Here is a 24,200-nt window from a genome sequence, read left to right as displayed (position 1 = left end):
CCTAGATCGACCCTAGGTCATGCAACACATGCCTCGGAAGGATGGAAGTCTTCTTTTTTCTTGTTTTCCTCTCTGACCCTAGTAGGAGTCGAAGATCTAGAAGGGCTCCGAGACTAGTAAACCCCAGCCTCCACCTCTATAAAGCTCCATCCCCACGATTGCCATCACCAAAAAGGAAAAAAAAATGGTCGCATCTAGATGCAATTGCATCACATCTAGAGATGAGGAATTGGTGCCTCCACTTCACCGGCACCCTTCTTTCTCCTGTCATTGCCTTGTACACCTATTGAGAATTTGGATTTCATCGTGAATCCATTAGGATTTAACCGATTGAACCACTCTCATTAAGAATCCATTAAATCCACCCCGAGCACGTGCTCTTGAAATCCCCTTTTTTATTTCAAACTTTTGATTTTGGGCCAAGTAGGTTGCTTAGGTTGATTCAGCCCTGGCTAGTTGAAGTTGATGCAAACTTTCTAAGCTAGTCAAATGGACTTGGCCCAGTCAATATTAGATCTCAAAGGGTTGGATATTACATATTGACTCCATATCATCTAAAAAAATAATCTAACTAATTTCATGAGAAATGTTACAACGACTATGAGTCCAAAATGGTATTACTAAACACATATTTTCTTTTAATTTTTTCAAAAAAAAATATTGTTGTAACTAGATTTTACTACACATATTTTATGGAAGGAGTTCACTTTACAAAGGTACTTCTATAAATGTGTTCTTCTTATAAAGTACTTTTTTTTTTCATAAGTTGAAGCAAAGGTAAATGCCATCTCAAACATGATATCAATCAATCCAGTTCATACCAACTTGCAAATATATGACTGGCATGAAATAACAAAAAACTTGGAAAAGATTACCAGCAAACTTATTGGGTTCAATCTAGCCGAAAAAGAAAAGCCTATTCAAAATCCGGTCACTTAGAGATCGTACCGTTATTTATCAGATGGACGGTCTGGATGGACTCTTCTCCAGCGTGAAAGAGGGATTCGGAAGGTACGGTTGGAGCCTTCCGACCCGCTCTTCTCCGATTCTCCGGCCCCTCTGTGTCTTGACGCGTCCCCCGCGGAGACCGCCGCGAAGAAGCTTGCGGCCTCCATACCGAGTCTAATGGCTCGTTTCCTCCCTCGGAAGAAGCTCTCCTCCTCCACTCCTCTCCCACCCAATCTCCACGGTTTGTTCTTGTTCTCTCTCTGGTGCTTGTTGGATCGCAGTCCGCTCTTTATGTGTCGTTTGCAATGATTTTTTGGGGATTTTTAGTGCTTCTTTCTGTTGATTTCCCTCTCTCGTTTGGGTTTTACCCTGATGGTATTGGGCACTGAACTGAAACCTGCGCTTGCTATCTTGCTTTGATTGGGAAACGAATATGGATGTGGGATTGGGGCTTCGGTTTTTGTACTTGTATTGAATTTCTAATGATACTGCTGGAGTCATGTAAATCTATGCTCCTGTATTGCTGCTTATAGTACTTACTGTGGTGAAGTGAACCATAGATTTGTCTAATTAATTAGGTTTTGTAATGCCGATTCGGTTGCACGACGAACATGCTTAGCCCATCCGTTTTCTTCATGATTTTTTGTTGTAGTAATTGTTGTTTAGAAAAAGTTTTGCATTTTATAATTTAAATCCATGCAATAGTACGAGCTAGCTCTTGGTAGAGGAGAATTGCCGCATCCATTTGTCTTTATGCATGACATGAGGTATGGAATCTGTGAGAATTTACCTTCTGTAATGAATACTGAATCCACAGGATGTTGAAAAGACCCATCTTTTAGGTCGTTTGAGAACATAACATTTCTCAGTGTATTCTCTAACGTGCTTGTTTAGTTCTGCCAAATGCTGTCTTCTTAAGGTAGTCCCAAATGATGCAATTAAAGCATGAAATAGGTCTGCGACCTATTCTTTGGTTCAAGACTGAAAGATAACAATTGATGGACCTAAAAATTTTAGGAGTTCAACTTTTGAAGTCGTTGCAAAACACTGGGCCTTAATTGTAGATATTTGTAACATATATACTACTGGGGATTGTGAGGGAAACATGGTATTACAAGAATTGGTTGATAAGTTTAAACTGAAGAGAAGTAGTCTCTCGCCTGTTGCAAGGTTGCAATTAGGGAAATGCTTCTTACCCTTCTATGATTTGAAGCAATCTGATGGATACTAATGTTGAAGGTTTTTGATGTCACATGATGCTAATATGCTGCATGTTATATTCTGTATCCAATCAAAGTGGCATATTCCATTATTCAGACCATAATTTGAAGGTATCAAAACACGACACCTTTTACTATGAAAAAACGTAAGGATGTAAATTAATTTTATTACATCACATGAAGGAATGAGCATGATATATATAGTTTAGGACCAGAAGGGATGGGGGTCAAATAATTTAATGCAAACTATTATTTCCTCTATATTGTTGTATTTAAATACCATTGAACAGAGTTGTCCTAATTTTCTCATGGAATGAGATACTCTGCTTACCGATACCCAGAGGATGTCCTATCCCATCCTGGTCCATTTCCCAACTCGCCATGTCCTGGCACTAAGAATGGTGGAATGCGCCTCCATCCCATTGAAATTCAATATCTTGCTAAAATACTGGTACCAATAGTGCTACTAATTTTCCACAAGGCTAGAATGATACCATCATGACACTGGGGACGGTGTTGCATCCATTGGCATTCTTTTTATATTTTTATAATTTTATGCTTTTATATTTTTGTTTTTCAATTGTTTTAACTTTTTGTTATCTTAAATGAATTTGAAGTGTTTTTTTGGGTTGATGTCCAACCTACAACATATTCAAATTTCAACTTAAACAATATGAATGTCCCTATTTTTTTTTAACCAATTAGTGGCCAAAAAAGGGGGGATTTTCACTTAGTGGATCTATGCGATGATTCCAGCATCAAGTAGGTTGGAAAGTGTGAGGAAGTACTGGATCTTACCTCCTTCCCTTCCCTTCCCTTCTCTCTTTCTCTCAGTCCAAAGCCCCAGGTTCCTGGCACTCCCTCCGTGATAGAAGCCCCTGCATCCTCTCTCTCATTTTATTTTTCAAACAAGCCAACCCAATCGGGTTGGGTTTAATATTTGCCAATACGGCCATGGTAGTGGAGATCTAGCTATGTTATCACCTGTCTTGGCTAGTTTTGGTTGGGATGCATGGGACATCCCATTTTGGGCAAAGATCAGTGTCCCATGCCCCAACCCACTACTAGTATCCTGTTAGAATGTTATAGTACTAATGGTATCGTTTTGTTTTGGCAGGAACTTAAACATTGCTTAGAGGTATTGTTATGACTCATAGCGGTCTCTTTGTTTCTATATTTAATTTAAAAAGGATTTCTTATAAGATGTAAAAATATTGTGGTTCAATTGTTGAGATTAGAGAGAAATATGCTCTATTTATATTGGTTGTCCAAGATTTTAAGAACCGGTTGTATAACTTATCTTCATTAGCCTAATTCATTGCTTCCGCAGATTTGGATGGTGGGGATAAGTTAGTGACCCATTATTTAAAATTGTGGACCACCGTTACTAAAAGTGACGACTCTGTCTCTAATCAAAACTGTCAGATCAAAAGACATTTAAATATTAAGGTCCCTGCTAAACAGAGAACAAACACAAACTGATCACTTGGACCTATTACAAATTCAGCAAAAGTAATACCCTAAACATTAAATTTTCTAACCATCAATCTTTATAGTTTGTGTTTCTTCTGTCTTCATCTTCCTCAACCCTTTCGACTATATCTGATATCAGAAAAGTCACCTTTTAGCACTATAACATTTCCGAGAATGTGCGTGCGATCATGTGAAGAATTTTTCTGTGGATAATATCTGAAAAATTCAGACTATAGGCAAAATTGCATGTTATAAATTTCAGACTCGAACCTTTTTATGATGAACAGCTTCATCGACTCGCATAAACTTGGCATCAGAGTGTTAAGATCTAGCAATGGGATTGATGACTGGGCAACATCTCCATAACATTGAAGTATGCAGAGTGTGTCAAGAAGTTCCAACAACATGAAGAGAAGTTTAATTAGGTCATACTATCAAGTGACATATGCAGAAAAACAAATCAGAATTGAATGAAGAAATTGGTGGATCAATTTAAGGTATTGTCTGAAGTTTTACCAGAAACTGTAAAATTTGAATCAAAAGGCCTTAGTGTTGCTCAAAACTGATTGGAAAGTTATGTTAGATTGCCATTACACCGAGCCGGGTGGTATGGGCATACGTACTGTACCAGTTCGGTACTGGTATATGGTACGGGGGGTGTACCGATACTTGGTAGGTCGAACTAGCCCCCATACGGGCGTACCGACACAGTGACAGCGTAGCATTGGTACAGAGCCTGGTACCGATATGGCATACCTTGTATTATAACCTAAATATTATTTGTTTTATATTTTAAATAATTAATTGATTGTTTTAGTGGGAAACCTGCACAGTGATGCTTTTAATGGTCCAAAATAACAATGATATACTTCAAAATTATTTTCCTTTTCACTTAGTTTATTTTTACTTCCAATTTCTGAATTTTTCATAATTTTAGTTAATATTTTAAATTTAATTTTCAATCATGTGTTCTGAAGTTGAAGCCAAGGGCACTGAGATCACCAAAATTGTTCAAATCGAAACTCATCGGCCTAGTTGAATTCAAAACCTAGATTTTGAACCTTATTCCAGCAATGATTATTGTGTCAAAGCAATTGCATCTCGAGAACTTAGTGAGTTTTACACAGCATTTCTTCAAGCATCAAAAGTTGATGACTAACTTTCTAATCTATTTCGAGATCCTTTTGGTGTTGTTGTCTAGTCGGTCTTGTGATAGATCAAGTGGTTCACAATTAATGGACAGAGATGCTACATCAGCCATTTGAGGGTTCATTCACAAAGAAGTCCTTTGTTCTTCTCCATCGTTAGAACAAGAATATTAAATGGAGGATCATGAGTTATAGACAACATCGAGAATATTCTGAAAATGAGATCTATATGAAACATGACTTAGTCTGTAGGTAGGCCTTAGGGTTTCGTAAGTCTTTAGTTTAGAACATTTTTCTTGATTTCTAGGTATAATTGCAGCCATAATTTTCTAGGGCCATAACACTAAGATTCAAGAATTCATTTCATGAAAATAATCTTAGAATTTGATGTGGATGAGCCTCACTGACATACATTATGGATGTGTTACATGCACTAACGAGTCAAATTTGACCAAGTTATTGTGGCTTGAAGATGTAGTGATGGAATAGAAATTTAATAATGCCATGATGTTTATTTCATTAACATAAGTTTGGTTTAAATTTAAGGAATGCTGAACCGGCCCGTACCGGCCGGTTCAGCCCGTACCAAACTTGTCTGGTCTCTGATCGGTCCGGTTCGGCGTTAAAAAATGGTACCGGTCCGTACCAGCCCGTATCGGCTAGGATAAAATTTTTTGGACTTTTGGATGTGTGAACCAGGCCGAACCAATGGTACCAGTTCGATACCGGTTCGAACCGATCCCGAACCAGTTCGGTAGCCGACGGGTACACCTACCGGTATCGGTTTGGCGATCCTTGGGTTTAATGGATAATACTAGTTCAGTTGAACCAATAGTTTATTTTAATTTTATGTTTTTTGGGGCTTAAAATAGTAGCCTATATACATATATGTGAGGCCATCCCCAAGAGAATGAATTGAGTTAATGAAAGCTTGGCTTTTTTACTTTTAGGTCCACTCAATCTCTCTCTCTCTCTACACGCGCGCGCACACACACACACATATATATATATATATACATATATTGCAAAATCCTAAAATCCATGAGGACTATAAAAACTTGTGATCTGAATATCTTGACCTTTTTCCTCGGACCATTCACCCCAACAGTTTACATAATCTACCTTGTAAGAGCTGAGAGCTTACAGAGGTTATACATGGAAGCCTTGATTCTTAAAAATTTTATCGATACTCCTAGAATCATGGGTGGGGATAAGCCAATACAAGGAAAGTGTATATTAGGCTTCAGCTTGTCTGACTTATGGGTCTTCTATCTATTAGGTTTGTCTGCCTACTTTCTATAACCGAACACGTGATCCATATGCTGCTCATTGAATTGTTCTTGTTTATTTTAGTTGGTTTGTCATGAAAGTCTAATTATGAACAGTTCTTTCAGTTCTTAAATGTTGTTCAAAATTTTATTATAATTTTATGCCTAAGATGTGAACTTGCTTAATGGGAAGTTAGAGATGCCTCAGAAATTTCTAAGTCAAAATTTTAGTTTAAATAGGGTAATTGGATTAGGAAATCAACTGGTTTATTAGTAATGGGCTTGAAAGCAGTACTTGGCAGAGCTTGCCAAATGCATCCTTAGTAATTATATACTCACCTTGTACTCTTATTTATTTATTTACTTATGCATGTTGACAAGTTTATTTTTTGAATTTGAGAATCCTTAGGAAAGTGTTTCTTTCTCTTTATTGTTTTTGTCTTTACTCTTTATGGTTGATGATTTCCAGTTGTTATGGTATATTCTTTGCAGATACCATGATTCGCTCAATTTTATTGGAGTTGGATTTTAATACCCGGTTACACGCTTGGTGCAGCTTCAGATGTTTGAGCAGTTATCACATCTCTGGGAAGTTCGACTTGACTGACTTGACGTAAGAACTTACATAGCACATCATTGCAGAGATGCGTATAAGCAATAGCTGTAGATGCATATGTTTTTTGATAAATATATCTGCAAACTAAATCATGAAACATTGTGGGCTTTTTTGTCACTTAATAAAAATTTTCTATTAGGAAAGAAGGAATGTGCTGCTGAAATAACACCATAGAAGCTCCTCCTAATTAATTATACCCAGCTCTAATTCTATCAGATGTGTCTGCACCTATATCTCTACATTATGTTGTACAATAAAGCCAGCATAAAGCAACTGATGGCACTATGGTATATCTTGATTGTATATTTTAATCATGGCGTAATATTTATATTTGTTTCTAGTTTCTAATCTTTTGTTCTATTGGTTTTTAGACCCTTAGCATTTATCCTATTCAAGAATTCATTGGTTGTCCAAAACTTGTATGATAACTGGTATGGACCCGATAAGTCATGCATTACCCACATATAGGACTAAATTGGTCTATTTTTTGGTAGCTCAGCATATTGGTCAAGTTTATAAAATTAATGATACCTTCAAATCTTTGCATGGCCCATGATTGATTTTGGTATTCACATGTTTTATTCATTTTTCATGTTCATAACTTATTTCCTGTTGGCATGCAATAGAGGTCGAGCTGATCTATGCTCTTAAGTTAGTTTCTTTCCTCCAAACAAAAAGTGCCTAAAACAAATTATATTCCACCCCCTTTGTCTCCTCTTTTTTCTGTGTGCTTGTTCTGTTTCACTACTAAAATCCACTTTTTCCTTATGTTGAACGTGTAACATTAGTGCAAGGGTTTAAACTTTAAATGCTAATAGTGAAGCCCATATCAGTTTTGCCCCAGATTGGTACACCACCTTTGCAGTCTGGTCCGAGAGAATTTGAATTAATAAGAATGAAAAGGAACTCATATGTAACCTCTGCAATCAATATAGATTGTTGGTACTAACCAGCATTGGACCAGTATGGTCGGTTCATACTGGTTCAACCAGTTTCGGCATCCCGGGGTCCATCCCTGTACTGTTTTACCATCGTAACAGGATGGTATTAGTGGTATCATCTCATTCTACCAGTTTGTGAAACCTTGCTTTAGTGCCCATTTTTAAGTTTCTGCTTATAATAATTAGAATTCCTATGTTACTTTATTACACATAGCTCCCCTACTATTTATAATTTACATACAATCCATAAACAAATCGAGTGGAGGTGCCTTAAGATCTCTTAGTTCTTCTCAATCTGCAAATCATGTTCCTTTCAACATATAAAAGATCGAGGCATATTAAGCATTACATATACCTCTTTGCTCATCTAGTATTAGTACAAAATATTAGTAAAATTTAACATCACAGTGTCCCTTGATGCTAACCTGGGATATATGATAAATATGTCCAACATTATTATTTCATTTCTCTCCCCCCTCCCACAAGCATACTACATAAATAGTTATCTCATGTATGCTCTCTCATTGTTTTTCTCCCTTTAACATATATGAAGTCACGTTCATGATCTGTGCAGACTAAATTGCACAAAGCAGTGCCATTACATGGTGTAGTTGGTATTATCTTTGGCAATTGAGCATATGTTGTGATTAGGTAGCAACATAATACTTTATTAATTATTATATTAGAAAAGGAAAAGCGATGGTTGTAATATTTTTTCTATATTCACATGTTTGAGCTAGGCTAGGTAAAACTCATCCAAGTTTCTAAATCAACTTCCTAGGTTTCTCTCTCTCTCTCTCTCTTTATGATATCCAACCCTGTTCAAAGTTCCAAGTTTTGGAACCATGCTGTCTGCACAATCTAGAATTTTTTTAAGTATTTCTTCAGTCTATTTGTTTCATGCCCCCGGTTCGAGTTCATGAGTCAAGGGTAGCGGTAACCGCCACATACTCATGAAAACTCTTCCTACAAGCATGCAAGACATCTCATCATGATATCATAAATAAGCAGTGGAATAGATTTAAATAACTATAAGCCATAATTTAATTAACTACCAAATCAAACTGACAAATAATATTTAAATGTCTTACATCAATTAAACCCCAAAAAATAACCCAATAAAGATATTATAATAATACTAAATCTAAATTATGTAGATATTGTGAAATCTCGCTTCTAGTCTCACTCCCATAGTAGGACTGGCATCCAGAACTGTATGCATCAGTGAAGAAAAGAAGGGATAATGAGCTCGACGGCCTTGTAAGTAACGAAAACCTAACTAGATAATTTATGTAATAACATCAAATATAAATACAAATTACAATGAATCAGTATAAAGACATAATCAATTTTATTTCAAGCATAAAATCAGTAAAACCAATATCTTTTATATATTCATAGACATTATCATAATTTCGATTCGAAACAAATAAGGTTGAAGTGCCTGGAAGCTTCAAATAGAGTGTAGTAGTGTCCTAACTTTCCATCTTTTTCTTTGATAAAATATAACATGAAAAATGTTTAAATAATAATAGCATTGGCGGAGTGGAGGGCCGGTAGAGGGTTGAGGAGGGGCACGGAGGGGCGGAGGAAGGGCTCCACCCTCCAGTTCCAACCAGAGGCTGGCCTCCGTCAGCCTCCGCTAATCGTCCACCACCCTCCCTCTCTATCCCTCTCTTCCTCTCCCTCTACCTCCCTTCCCCCTTTCTCTCTCTTTTTCTCTTTCCTATTTTCCCTCTTCCCCGCCCTCTTTGTTGTGTCGGTACGGGCCCAACACAAAATGGCACAAGGGCATACCAAACCATGTCACTGGGCAATCAGTATGAGCCTCAGTACTGCCACAGGCATCCTTGATATAAACTACCATATGTAGGTGTATGTTTATTTCTTACATTTCATAGAAGTTCCAAATGTTGGAATTCTTTCAGAGGTTGAAGTGTCAGATGTTTTAAGCCACTTGGAACTCGTGCCTGTGTAGGTAATACTATCATGAATTTGTGATGCAAAACGAAGTCGTGCGACATTTTAGTTCTTGTTGAACTAGTTCGAGCATGACCAATTGTGTTCGTCAAAAAATGTTTGACAATATACAAGTACTTAAGTTGTTCACGGTGTTTTGACTTAAAAAATTCCATGACTAATTTGCCTTTGCCCCAAAGCATTGAGTACTCTTTAGCAAGTCGTGAAACATCTTAGTTCTTGTTGAACCATGTTCAACTGCTTGACTACCCTTGTTCTTCAGAAAATGTTTGTGATAGTATGCAGGTACTTAAAGTTGTTCTTTGTGTTTGACTTAAAAAGTTCCAGGACTAATTTGCCTTTGCCCCAGATCATTGAACACTTTTGCTATTAGTGTAACGTGCAAGTGATTTTACAAAAGTTTAAACTGCTGTTTCTTTCCCTTCTTTTCATATGTCAATCAGACACTATTATTTGAGTTTCTGTTAGCTAAGCTATCTTTAACTGCAGTCAACCACATACATGGTATCCAAATGCTCGGAGAAAGAAGCGCAATGTATTTTTGCATGTTGGTCCTACAAACAGTGGAAAAACATATAATGCTCTAAAGCGGTTAGAGTCCAGCTCCTCTGGTATTGTATTCCATCCCCATAAGATTGCATGTTTGTATATGTACTGGGACAAAATTAATTATGATCATAATTGGCTGAAGGAGTATATTGTGGGCCTCTAAGATTACTGGCATGGGAGGTGGCACAGAGATTAAATAAAGCTAAAGTTTCTTGTAATTTGATTACTGGACAAGAAAGAGAGGAAATTGATGGTGCAAAGCACAGCTCAGTAACAGTTGAAATGGCTGATGTGACCAGCGAATACCAGTGTGCTGTTATTGATGAAATCCAGGTGTGTGGCGGAATATCATGTACCCTTTTGCATTATCTAGAACATAAGAAAATGTGGATGAATGATAACCCAAAAGAAGGGGAAAAATATACAGGAAAATTGATGGATTCCTTAGAATTGTTCATAACTATGATAGTTTCATACTATGAATTTTGTCATATGTTTTCTTCAGCTGCAACTAATTATTGGTTTGAAACTAAATGTTGTTCTTCTTTATAATTAATTCATATGAAATAAGAATGCTCTGGTTGGCCTTTCATGGAGGTAGTTAGTATTTAGAATGGATTAACAGTTCTAATGAAATATCCTCATCTATTTGTATGCTATGACAAGACACTCTAATGGATTCCCATTGGTTCATCATTAATAATTTGTTTATCTGAAACCTACTTACAGATGCAGGATCCCTGCATTCATCATTTAGGAGCAAGGTCGGAGGAAGCGATACCGGGCACCATATTGGTTCCCCAATGGGACGACTCGGTATGGGCCGTGCACTGCCGGAGTCGGAGAAGGAGAAGAGAAAGAGAGTGCGAGCGGGGCAGGGGGGAGAAGGAGAAGCGACAGACGCCGGTGGAGGGTTGGGGGGGGGGGGGGGGCGGGGGCGGAGGCCACGGGGGAGGGGGGTGGGGGCGGCGGAGGCCGTAGTAGCCGAGGTCGCGACCGGTTCTCTTGTGTCTAACGAAATAAGAGTCCGGCCGCGATTTAAAAATTTCAAAATTTTTAAGTGAAGTCTAGCTAAAAAATTTCCGTTGGCCCTCTGCAGCCCTCCACCAGCGTCCGCCGCCTCTTCTTCTTCCTCCCTTCCCTGCTCTCTCTCTCTTTCTCTTCTCCTTCTCCGGCTCCAGTAGCGTGCCGTTTTTACAACCCGAACCATACTAGGTGAGCCAGCGGTACGGCTTGAAACGGGTGGGACCGCCCGGTTCGGGACGGTTCCGCCGACCATGCTTAGGAGGGCTTTACGTAATCAAGTAATTGTTCGTCATTACGTAATTGTTTATCTGCAAGCCTTTAAGTAACTAATACAAGAATGACTCTATCATTTACAAGAGTTAGTTTTTTAGTTTTGGCATGGTAAAAAGGCTTACATGGAAATGCAGATTTTATCATTGCTTAGCCCAAAATCCTTGCTTTGAATCTTCAAAGCAATAAACTTGTAATTGGCTATATCGCTTGCTTTGGGTTGTACTTGAGAATTATAAATTGTTTCGTTCAAATAGGGAACAAGCAGCTATCCTTGATTAAAATTGGCATTCATTCTTACCTCTATGTAACCCCGGCTGGTGAAATATGTTATAAATTATGATGGATTTTATATATACCTTGCTTGATAAGATTCATTATAAGCCATAGCCAAATCCAATAAGATTTGTTCATTTGGGTTCTGCTTATGATCTGCCTTTGCAATTTATTCTCATCAAACTACAATATCTTTCATTACAAGCTCTTCCTTTCTCACTGTTTCCAGGTTTTCATAGGCTGTCTTCTTTCTCTAAAAGTTGCATACAGTCTAGGTCCTTCACTTTACCAAGGTCTCCAAGGATAAGTTTCAATTTTTGTAGTGTTCTGCAATTACAAACAGAACATATGATATAGCTGTATCCAGCATTCCTTTCATCTCTAGAGGGTATCGTCCACTAAATTGTGATCAATTCCATTTTTGATCTACTCTACAATGTGTAGTGCTTTATTGTTTGTCAGAATGTTAGATCTTTTCAAGAAACAACAGCATTGCTTGTGATCATGATTTCATAAACAACGATCTTTTATCTAATGCTCCTAGAGAAATAACCCCAATAAATTTTATGCCCTTGTATATATTATTGTCTTCTTTTCTTACTTTTATTTTCTTTTTGTAGATGGTGGGGTGTAGAACAAGGGGGTTTTCATTCACACGTGCATTATTAGGGATTTCTTCAGATGAACTTCATCTTTGTGGAGATCCAGCAGCTGTTCCTCTTATTCAGAGAATACTTGAAGTGACAGGAGATGTGATCAAGGTTACTTTTAAATTTTTTTGATAATGGCAGATAATTATGACCTCACCAATTTATATTGTTGTGGTTGAATCATGCATTTTCTTATTAATGTTGATTTGTTATGTGATCTACATAATGCTCAGATGAAGGATTGAAATACCGAGCTGTTCAAGGCAAACTGCTTAATGCGTACCGTACCACGACCTTCTCGGTACAGGGAACTTGGTTCGGATGAGAACCACCTGAATCACCCTCGAAACTGCTCAAATCAAGGGCAGAACAAGTGGTTCGAAGGCAGATTGAGGTCAATTTGTCCTGAACTGGCCTCAGACAATCATGAACCGATCAGCATGCTTGAGTACCTCTTGAGAAATGGGTTGAAGGACGAATGTCTCTTGTTTTCATCATTTGAAGATGGAAACAGAAGGAAGAGGGAGAAGTTGCTGTAGGAGTTTTGGTGCCAATCAACCAATCTACAACCATTTTTGAGCTAGAAATTTGTTCTAGCTAGGAAAATTCCTTTTTGATACACTTTTTCAAAAGAAAATGACCAATAATCCAACAACTAATTTGTGACTAATCGACAAAATTGGGAGGAAACTCTTTTAAATTGAGATCTAACCTTATTTGGTTATTGGTTTTATGCCCTAGACCAAGAATCCAAGATCAAAATTAATGAATTTAGGGTTTTGGGTTGATCTCGGAAACCTGCATCAAAATTTGCGATGATTTTTGAAGATGTTGTAGAGAATGGGTCTTTCTACAACCAACGGAATGGTTTTTATTTTATATAACTTTAATTTATTAAAATTTATTATATGTTTAATTTTGTTTATATCACTAGAAAAGTGAAGATAAATTGATGCACTGAAAGAGATGACGTAAATGCTCTAAGGCCGTGCATGGAATGAATTTGCACTTTGAACCATGCTATAAAAATTTTGAAAAGTTAGAAATTGGTGCAAAATGGATAAGCTAGTGCCTAGCATGTTATCATGAATGATAATAAGTGGTCATTTAAATGATTTTGAGTTGTAAATGCTTCTATCGTTTAATACTATTATAAATATATTCTTTCTTCTTTTTACTTGCATTTCAATTGCTAATTTTAACATTTATATCTTTTAAATGTATTTTATATTGCAAGTGATGTGATGTTATATGATATTTATGCATGTTAATGACTTAAACACATGTAGGAAACTTTGACAAGGGCACTTAACTTGATGCTCTTAAGTCTTAATATTGTTTCTTGCAAATAAATAGCATTTAGGAGTACATGATTAAAAAAAAATCCGAACCCAGAGTTTGGAGGCCAAAAAGGTCATTCCAATTTGGGGTTTATCCATCCATACCTATTAATACCCTTTGTCAGCATGATTCGCCATATGGCTTGCAGTACCCACCTTTGTTGATAGGGTATCCACCGTTCGTATTTCAAGCCTTGGTTCAAACATCATAATATGGCATTTACAGTAGTGTTGCAATTGATGATATAACCGGTCCTCTATGCTGCTCTAAGCAAGATTTTAAATATCATGTGGTTGGACTATCTTGGTTTTTCCATGGAATCCGACACCCCAAGTTCCCACACTAGGGACAGTGGATGTCCCCCCATCTCATCTCGGTCCATTTCTTGACTCATCCTAACATTTGGAATAGTGCCCTGTCCCGACACTCGGAACAGTGGGATGCCTCACCTCACCATCTCACCAATGTTTAAAACCTTGGCTCTAAGTAATCTTTCTTTTTTCCTTTCCATTATTTGTTAGAAAATCCTAATAAAATCTACCCCCTCCCCCAGGTGAGGTTAAAATGTTATACATAGTTTGTGCATTTGACTTGTACATGCAATTGGTCATGAGCCATCTCCATTCAAAGTTTTATGCAAAGTAGAACTTTACCTTGATCTTGTAATTTGAAATCATTTTGATACTTAACATGCTATGTCATTTCATTTTTTTGTTTTTCGGTCCTATAAATTTCTTCAGCAGTTGGAAAGGGCTGGTCTTATTGAGTTTGTATTATTCTTCTTAATGTTTAGTGTTGTGCCTTATTTTCCTTTCAGTTTATAATGCAAGATTTATCTTTTCAACTAATCACCTTAATGATTATGACATTTCTAAACCTTTATTTATGCATATTATTGCTTTAAGGTTTGTCATCTTGGTACCGGATCCCGTACTGGTACCATCCTATTATACTGTCGGTGCACTTGATACTGTACTCAGTTTGGCGTACCAAGTGTCGGTACTAGACCTGACCACGGTTCGGTTCTAACCAGGGAACCGGACCGGAACCAGAACCGTGTCTCACGGTTCTTAACCGAACCGGAATCTTGAGGCATACGGTTCGGTTAAGGTTCCAGGTTTGATGGAATCGGAACCCGAACCGAACCGGAACCGAACTGGAACCGGCGGTTCGGTTCCGGTTCGAACCGAATAAAACGACTATTTTACCCCTCCTAACAACTAAAAAATGGCTAGTTTGAGGGGCATTTTGGAAAACAAAAATTATTCCCAACACTATATATACCTCTCCAAATCAATTTTTTCACCACATCACTCAATCTTCCAATCTCTCTCTCTCAATTTTTCACTCTCTCAATTATTTAATCTATTCCAATTCTCTACACATTTCATAATCTTCCTATATTTTTATTTTTCCCAATCCAATTATCAAAAATGTCTTCCCCCGCTCAAATAAAGGCAAGGAAATATATATTCCAAACCCAAATTCTTGGGATCCAAATTACCGACCCCCCCTCTATTGATGAGTAAATAATAAAATGAGGTACAAATTATCATTTTTTATTAATTACACAATCTATTTGTATTTAAAATTTTTTTCCAAATTAATTACACAATCTATTTTTTTCAAAATTTTATAACTGAAACCGGAACCGTCTAGAACCGAAACCGGAACTGGAACCGGATAGAACCGGAACCGTCTAGAACCGGAACCGGAACCGGAACCGTCTAGAATCGGAACCGGAACCGGACCGTCTAGAACCGGAACCGGAACCGGCGGTTCTAGAACCGGAATCGAACCGACTATTTTCGGTTCCGATTAAGGTTCTAGGTTTTTGTGGAACTGGAACCGTGGTCAGGTCTAGTCGGTACAACCCCTATACAACATACTGGTTCGATATGGTCGGTATGCACTAGTACCGATTAGTCGGTACACATCAGTACCAATCGGTATGGCAAACCTTGTTAGACTTTTGAGAATTTTTTTTTGCAATTTGTTTTTATGAAATCCCATATGACAATAGCCTACTCTTTCAATAGCTCATCTAAAAAAATCTCACTTTCTAAAATTAAATTCCACCACCTCTTTTTGAGGCCCTCGGCTATCAATTATTTGTTTTGACTCTTGGTGTACCCAATGTAACTACTAGCTATCTTGTGTGCTTAGAATTTCCCATGGTGTAATTTATAGTCTTTTACATCATTTCTTATATTCTCAAGTGAACATTACCTAATTGTCTAACTTATCTACTCTTAAGAGATAATAGCTTCACTCAGTGTGCTTTTAGTTATATACTGTTTATGTCATATCTTGATTTACCACAAACTTAAATATTCGATTGCCAAATAGTATAGCATAGAGTCTTGTATGTTTTTCTTATATAAATATTCAGTCACTTTCTTGTTTCCTTATTGTTGGAGGCATCTGTACCTCTTATGTGTTTACCTGCATACTGATATAATAGTTTCTTGTGTTTTTGCCTCCCACTTTAAGGGAGGGAAGCCTCATATTTCTTTTCTTTTCTTTTTTTCTTTTTGATATAACTCAATATAAGCTAATATTTGTTAAATTGTTTATGGGAGACCCCCATCTTGTGAGGCTGCATCTTAACCATGAAGTTGGCTGGTGGAGCTTTGCATTATCTTGAAAAATCAAGTCCTTAGATCCTTAAGCAATTTATTTCTAGTGAAGTTTAGTTCTGCTTATGAGTGAGTATGCATTCTATTATTTCAAGTCATCAGTTTGATGATCTTTAACGCCCAGACTGTTGTCATATTCATTTATGGCATTTACAAACTGCCATCTTAGCCAGCATGGAAGGTAATTTTGTTTTATATTGTACATTTTAATGTCTTAATGCTCCAATAACCATGGCAAATCTTCTAGAATCTGCTCAAATTATTTTTCTTCTTGCAGTTATATTTCTTTAATGATCATGCAAGAAAGTCAAGTTTGCTGGATATAATAATATGCTAGCTTGCTAATATACCGGGATAATTATGATTCTGTAGTTTATTTTATGAGGTCCATCTTACATTTTTTTTCCTCATGTGTTTTTTTACTCAGGTTCAATATTATGACAGACTCTTGCCTCTGATTCCTTTGAAATATCCACTTGGATCTTTCTCCAACATCAATACAGGGGACTGTATTGTAACTTTCTCAAGACGCGAGATATACAAGTTGAAGGTCAGCCTTAACATTTTTTTTTTGATTTTTAATCATCATTTGATACATTAAAATAATAAATTGTTATTATGCTTATATTATTATTATAAGCATAATTTTAAAGTATATAATATGTACTTTTCATTTATGTCCATTTACAAGCAAGATTCATATTGTGATAGATTTTGTCGTAATGTATGTGCCTTGAGATATCTTGCTTAGCTTAATGATTTGGTTTGCGTAATGCTGAAAACTTGTAAGTTATTGAATGCTGGATGTAATAAAACCTGACTTTTCTGTGAACACATTAGCACTATGTGGCTTTTGTCAAATGAAAATTCGTCTTGTAGCAATCAATCAATCCCAGGAAGAGAAATAATTTATCATGGTGACTTTTTTTTTTCTATTTCCATTACCTTAAGAATTGTTTGACATGTAAAATTCACTTAGCTCAACAAGATTACTGTACCTGATGCTGTGTCCACCTTGTAATATTCTGTCTTGCTTTGGATCCTTAAGGGAACAGCTGAATTACATTTTCGATAGTGGATTCTGACTGGCTGATTCTCTAGCCAAAGATGTTGTCAATTGGTATTTTAAAAGAAAAAATGCTGAATTTATTGATAAATTCTCTAATTTTAAGTACTAAAAGTTTGAAACCACCAAAAAGATAAAAGTGAACTGCATTTAATCCTTTCTTTTTTTAAAAAAAAAATGAAAATAAATCGCATTTCAATTTTTTTTATTATGAGAATATTAAGGCAAGGCACCCCAACCTACCTAAACAATCTTGAATTCATAGGGTGTGAAGTTTGTATAGCAAATAAATATCTTTTATAAATAATTATATCATCAAAGTAGAACAAGTTATTATTGTCTCTCACTGATCAGGAGTCATCGTATGTGTAGGACCACCAATGGTCTGTTTGGACAAATGACTCCTAAGTGCCAATACTTACATTTCAATGCTGAGACAGACTACAAGGGCCTTGTTTTCTGTTTGGAGATATAAATATCAATGATTCAGTCTCACCATTAGACATGCTTGGATCTTAGACCCTTCTATCAGCTGATTATATGCACCTAATCTATGCTTTTAAGCTAGAGCCCTCTAAACCAAGGTATGCGGAACCGACCGAACCGATATACCAGTGGGGACCGGTACCGCGCACGGACTCCCTTTTTTTTAATCTTTTCTTTTTTTTTTTCCTTCTCTTCTTCTTCCTCCTTCCCGAACTCTCTTCCTCTCCTTTCTTGCCCTCTCTCCTCTCTTCTCCTCTCTTTCTCCCCTTCTCCCACGAGCAAAGAAGGGGCCCGAACCATGAGCAAGATGGGTGATCCTCGTCGGCCCGAAGGAGGAGGTCGGCCCGAGGCCCGGTGCGACAAGTAGGCTTCTTTTCTTCTCCTCTTTCTCTTCTTCTTCCTCTTCTTCCTCTTCTTCTTCCTCTTCTTTCCTCTTCTTCCTCCTCTTCTTCCTCTTCTTCTTCCTCTTCTTCTTCCCTAGTGCCAGTATTGGGCTTGTACCGGTTCGCATCGGTACTAGGTTGTACCGGTGCCAATCGCACCGGTACGGACAAGGAGCACCGAATTTTATAGCTGTACCATATCGGTGTTGGCCAATACCGGTACCAATACGGTACAGCCTGAGCCGGTCGGTTCCAACCGGTTCAGCAAACCCTGTTCTAAACCAAAATATCTTGTATCTTTCATGGTTTTTAGTGAATGTAAATTTAGGTATCCATTTTGAAATCCATTTAATAGTTTAAATCATTTGAGTTTCTGTTGCTTTATTTTGCAAAAATTTGTGCAGTTGGTCTTGTTTTCCGATGGTTCAAGATTCCTCTCTTTAAAAGCATAGTAAATCATGAGTTCCATTACTAATTACGAGTCAAGATTGAACAATTACATTAAAAGACCACTTGTACGGGGTGAATTTCAGAAGAGCACTGCGCTCTCTCAGAAAGGTTAACTTGTGATCCTACAAATTTTGGTGCAGTATTATTTTTCCTTTTTTCAATAGTTCTTTGCTTTGAGAAGGACAAGTTGTTGATCATGAGACTCAAGCAAGGTTTGCCGTACCGGTACCGAACCCCGTACCGGTGCCGAACTAGGATAGGCGTACCGAGTGTCGGTACGGTACGGTATGCGGTACGCCTGATGTACCGACATTGGCGTACCGATACCGGTACCCATCGGTACGGGTACGGTATGCTCGGTACCGACTGGTACCGACCGGTACAGCATACACTCAAGGATGGCAGGGGTTAAGGTTCCAAAATGGATGGGATGAAGGCCAACCAATTAAGGAGTTTTTGGTTGAAATAATGCCCTCATAATTTAACTAACGGTTTGATGGCTATTGGTAAAATCAAGGTTATACCCCATTTTTTGTGTCAGTGCACAGGGAACATTGTGATTTATCGAGAAGTTAGGTGAGAACTGGAAAATCACAATGGGAACTACTTTACTGCGAAAGCTTTCTTTTCATGGTAATGCTTGAGAATTTTAGGAAAGTGATTTTAAAAAAATGTTAACTTTTGAGCGACTTCTAAATGCTTTGAAAGAAATGGAAAGTGAGAATGCTATTTTGTTGATGAGGTGGTTGATTCTATCATTTTAAAAGCCTATTATCCAATGGAGATTTATATTCTAGGTGGACAGTAGTTTATTTTGGAACAAAACTTAGGCAAGCCAAATCCAAGCAAAACATATGACAAATATAATAATTACAAAACAGACCTGTTTCCAGCTTCAGGCTTTCCTTAATTGTAAGAAGCTGATAATCTCTAGGTTTTCCTTAGTTAATGCCAATGCTGAGTTGCTAATCTTTATCAGGCAAATCAGCTCTAATTGCTCTGTTTCCAATATAATACATATCTATGCAAACTGGTTACAAGACCATAAAGTTTTCTCCATATCTGTTGTTCTAAATGCCATCTCATCTCACAAATTCCATCTTTTCTTTTCTTTTTTTTTGTGCAGAAAAAAATTGAAAATGGAGGAAAACATCTTTGTTCTGTAGTCTATGGCTCATTACCACCAGAGACTCGAACAAAGCAGGTAATTTTTTTTGTTCCTTTTAATGGAAATTTCTGTTGTATGTGTCACCAATAGATCTTTCTGTACAAAATGCTTCACGGTCAATATAATGTATATTAGACCTTTTCCATCTTCAGAAAGCATGTTGAGAATTGTTCTTTGACCCATTCTCTTGTATGTATATATTTGTCAAAAGCAGAATCTCGCTATGTTATATTCCTTGAAAATTTTTGGACTTTACTTTTTTTTCTTAATTTTTTAGGCTTTCTTTTGCTTCCTAGGGATCATAAATCTTTTTTCTTTTTGTTTTCTTTTCCAAAATGCAGCTATATTTTTTGTTTTGCTAGTTTATGTGCTTTCAAGAGTCAAATTTCTTGCACACATCACATACATGGCCTATTTATGTTGGAAAACATTATCTTTAAATAGTGACACGTTCTATGATGTTTAACTTTTAATTATCCACAGTAAATATATTAAAGATTAACCCAGCCAGACTAAAAGAAAAGAAAATAGGTTAAGCGTCTTTTAAGAAACAATCTTGAAGGCACTTGGCAACCAAAATCATATGTATGCTTTTATTGCAAAAGTAGTTGTTCTATCATCAATCTTGGCCATCTCATTGGGTGGCCAATGCTAAGATTGGCTGAGATCTTGGAAAAAAGTTGGGATATATAGGGAAAGACTGAGATATTCCAAGATATCTGCCACATCATAGGAATTGAGAAATTGAAATCTCAGTCAACAAGTAAATTTGAGATCAATTTCCACCTTAAGCGATGGATTTGAATATTTAATAATAGAGATTAATTTATATTTAATAATAGAAAATTAATTTAAGTTGGTAAAATATTAACTAGGAAATACCAATATATTGGAACATAACAGTTTATATCATCCAAGATAATAAGGGTTGAGATATTGATTATATCATACCTACGGGTGCCTACTATTGATAAAAAGGTGATATCTTGGCTAAGATGAAAATCTTGAATGGAATGAAATTCTTGCTTTGGCTCCGTTCCAATGTTCAAGGTAACAGAATCAGATTTCAATTGCTCAAATAAAGGAATTTTTATTCCATTGTAAGTTGGAGGATTGGTCATTCCCAAAGAAATGGGAATGAATGCTCTTCTTGGTATAAACTGATTAGCAACATTTCTGATATTAGATTGGAATACATGATATTTTGGTAGAATCAATTAGTGAAATTTATAATATAAAATAAAATTGGATGATCTAATTAACATTTAAATTTAAAATACTTTATTAGGATAAATAATGAAATTTAAAATAACTGACATTGTAATATTATAAAGACAATTACTTAAAGGTCTATTATATCTATATATTAGCAAACGGTTTCTGTGCATTTGCACATTAAAGGAAAAACTTGATAAACAAAATAGGAATTTAGATGATTACAACTTATTAATATAAAGAGCTTGAAAATAAAATAAAATAATAAATAGAAATATGAAGAAAAAATAAAATTAACCAACTATTTCAGAATTTTGTGAGGTTCGCTTCCACAATGTGGATAAGGTTCGCTTCCACAATGTGGATGAGCTAATCCAATTTGAACGATCGTCATAAGGATGTGATGGCTTGTTCGATGAAGGCCTACCACTCAAATTTTTTGATAATATAAGAAACCTTTTTATATATTGTAACACAATGACAAGCATTGCTATCTGGCATGGTTTGAAATACTGAGCAATTCAGCATGTAGGATTCAAACCAAGGTTTGTCGTATTGTACTGAATCGAACGGTATGAGGCGTACCATCCCGTACCAATTCGGTATCAGTACAGTACGGGGGCGTACAAACACTCGATACTCTGAACTGGACTCGTACCATATCATACCGACATAGTGATAGTGTGGCACGGATATGGAGCCCGGTATCGAGACAGTGTACCTTAGTTCAAACGTATTATATAGAGACTTCATCGATACAAGGAGGTTTCATATGGAACAAGTAGACTTGATTCAGATGGATCATCCAAACAGCCTGAATCAAGGATGGATTAAGCGATTTAGGTGTGGATCAAAGTCGATTCTTCCCAATTCAACCTTGGACTACTTGCAAGCTAAGTAGTATATCTAGAATTGCTTGAAAAGTCGTCAAAGGATGTTTCTGTTAAGTGTGATATATATGGATGATCCTTTCCCTATCAGTTTAAGCTTTTGGATAATTCGGTTAGTCAACATGGCATCAGAACTTAGGTTTGCTGGAGGTATGAGTTCGAATCCCCTCCAGTCTAGTTATTTTTGTAATTACTCTTGGTTATTTGTTATTAAGTTTCTCTTGACTCGGTGATCCCTCCATGTGCATGGTCTGAGCTGCACGTGAGGGAGGTCTTGAGCCTGATGTAGATTATTGACTTGACCCTTTCCTTATCAACTTAAGCTTTTGGGTAAATTGGTTATTAAGAGCTTTTGTTTTGTTTTCTTCCATTTGAAGGTGGAAACAATAGGAAGAAAAAAGTGGCGGTCTAGTACAAGAGTTTTTAAACTAGATTAACCAATCTACAACTATTTTTTCACTAGTGATGCAAATACTAAAATTTGGTCAACAATTCGTGTGATCAGTGCTTGTTCAGTCTCAACCCATGCCAAGGCCCAATATTATCATAAATTTCTAATTGATTATCTGTTTTTAATTAATTAATATTAAAAATATCGTTAAATCATTAAGAAAATAAGATAATTGATGGACCATAAGATATTAGGTGAATGCTCTAAAAAAGTGCACGGCATGAACCTGCACTTCGGGGTGCACTATGAATTTTGAAAAATTAAAATTGAATAGAATAATATGGATAAGTAAGCTCGTGCCATGTACATGATAGTTGATGATAGTAGTGATCATTTAATGATTTTGGGTTGCAGATGCTACTTTTATTAAATGATGCTTTAAGTATATTCTTTCTTTGTTTATTTGCATTTTCATTGCTAATTTATTACATGCATCTTTCAAATGTATTTGAGGTCATAAGTTTTGAGATGTTACATGATATTTATGCATGTTAATGCTTCGAAACATATAGAAATCTGAATATGGTATTTAACTCAATGCTCCTATCTTTATTTTTGCAATATGATAGTACTTAGGCAAGAAAACATGATACGAAACTCAAAACTAGAGTTTAGAGGCCCAAAAAGCCCATGCCAAGGGTGTTCAAAGTGTATTTATGAACACCCATTGATACCCTTTCTTGGTATGATCTTTGATAAGGTGTGTGCCATATCTGCCCTTTGTTAGTACTCAGTACACTATCGATTCTCAATATTTCAAACCTTGCTATCTGGAGAAAATAGAAACTTTGTCCAATAAAATGTGAATAAAGGAAAAATATCTAGGTTTGAAGTCAGCCTCAATAAAATCAGTTGAAGAACATTATAGCTACTGTACCCACCCCTACCTCAATTCGTTGCATTTTCTTTGGCAATCATACATTCCTCTTACAAAGCACCAATTGTTCCAAATATTGGGGAGTTTAGAAGGGTTAATTCATTAGTTAAATGAATTTAATTTGCAAATAGTAAGAAAGGCCATTTACTGCCAGCTGGCTTATATAGGTTTAACAGCAAATACCTCACTTGTGCAAATTTGTTTGGCTAGGAATTTTGCATGAGTTTCTAGAGGGTTGAGGTCATACTGATACTTGATCATCAAGATTGTCAAAATGCCTAGATGGTCTAGGCAGTGGCCGATTGAAATGCCTAGACAGCCGGCTGTGCACCTAGAGTTTAAAAAATCCCCAAAAATTGATACAACTTATATTGTAGCTGGGTATAATTGAATCATTACATATATTTGGCTCATAGAAAAAACATGATAAAGCATTGTATTCATAAATGATAGGTTGTTAACTACTTAGGCTATTCACTATATGATCTAACATCAATCAAAATCTTCAAGAACAACTAATATAGATGGCTATTATGCAAAAGTGTAGTCTTTGAAATACTTTGGTAGATAATTTTTCTATAGTATCTTCGAAGAAACATGGATGGAATTTAAAGGGATAAATAGTATCGGAAATAGGCACTCATCTTGCAAAAAAGCAGCCAAAAAGTGGCTAGGTGCCTGCCTAGGTGCCACCCTATGCACTCGGCAATTGCCCCACCTAAAAGCACCAGATGCCTAGATATTGGGGTTGCTCGAGTGCATAGGATGGCCTAGGCATCTGAAACACCGTTTGCCGATCTAACCCGAATCGGGTCGTTTGTTCCTTACTGAACCAAACCAACACCAAATTGGAACGATTTTGTGGATTG

General features: G+C 36.6%; 1 protein-coding gene across 2 annotated transcripts in view; it reads left to right on the top strand.

The window, feature by feature from the left end:
• The first annotated feature begins 986 nt into the window (after positions 1-986).
• The window catches only part of ATSUV3 (ATP-dependent RNA helicase), a 38,761-nt gene continuing 15,547 nt past the window's right edge, over positions 987-24,200 (top strand). For both annotated transcript variants that reach the window (XR_003383014.4, XM_008814843.5), the window contains exons 1-7: positions 987-1,189; positions 6,550-6,670; positions 10,084-10,205; positions 10,286-10,476; positions 12,336-12,476; positions 16,773-16,895; positions 19,857-19,934. Coding sequence is in view for 1 of the 2 variants with exons in the window: in XM_008814843.5 (XP_008813065.3) it covers positions 1,126-1,189; positions 6,550-6,670; positions 10,084-10,205; positions 10,286-10,476; positions 12,336-12,476; positions 16,773-16,895; positions 19,857-19,934 (840 nt within the window). In the remaining variant the exon portion in view is untranslated. The remainder of the gene's footprint in view (positions 1,190-6,549; positions 6,671-10,083; positions 10,206-10,285; positions 10,477-12,335; positions 12,477-16,772; positions 16,896-19,856; positions 19,935-24,200) is intronic.

The sequence above is a fragment of the Phoenix dactylifera genome, chromosome 18 (assembly GCF_051530095.1).
Source record: "Phoenix dactylifera cultivar Ajwa chromosome 18, Ajwa_hap1_PhDact_Kaust_v1.1, whole genome shotgun sequence".
NCBI lineage: Eukaryota > Viridiplantae > Streptophyta > Magnoliopsida > Arecales > Arecaceae > Phoenix > Phoenix dactylifera.
Note: the sequence above shows the minus strand (reverse complement) of the source record. Positions and strands in the feature narration are given on the sequence as shown.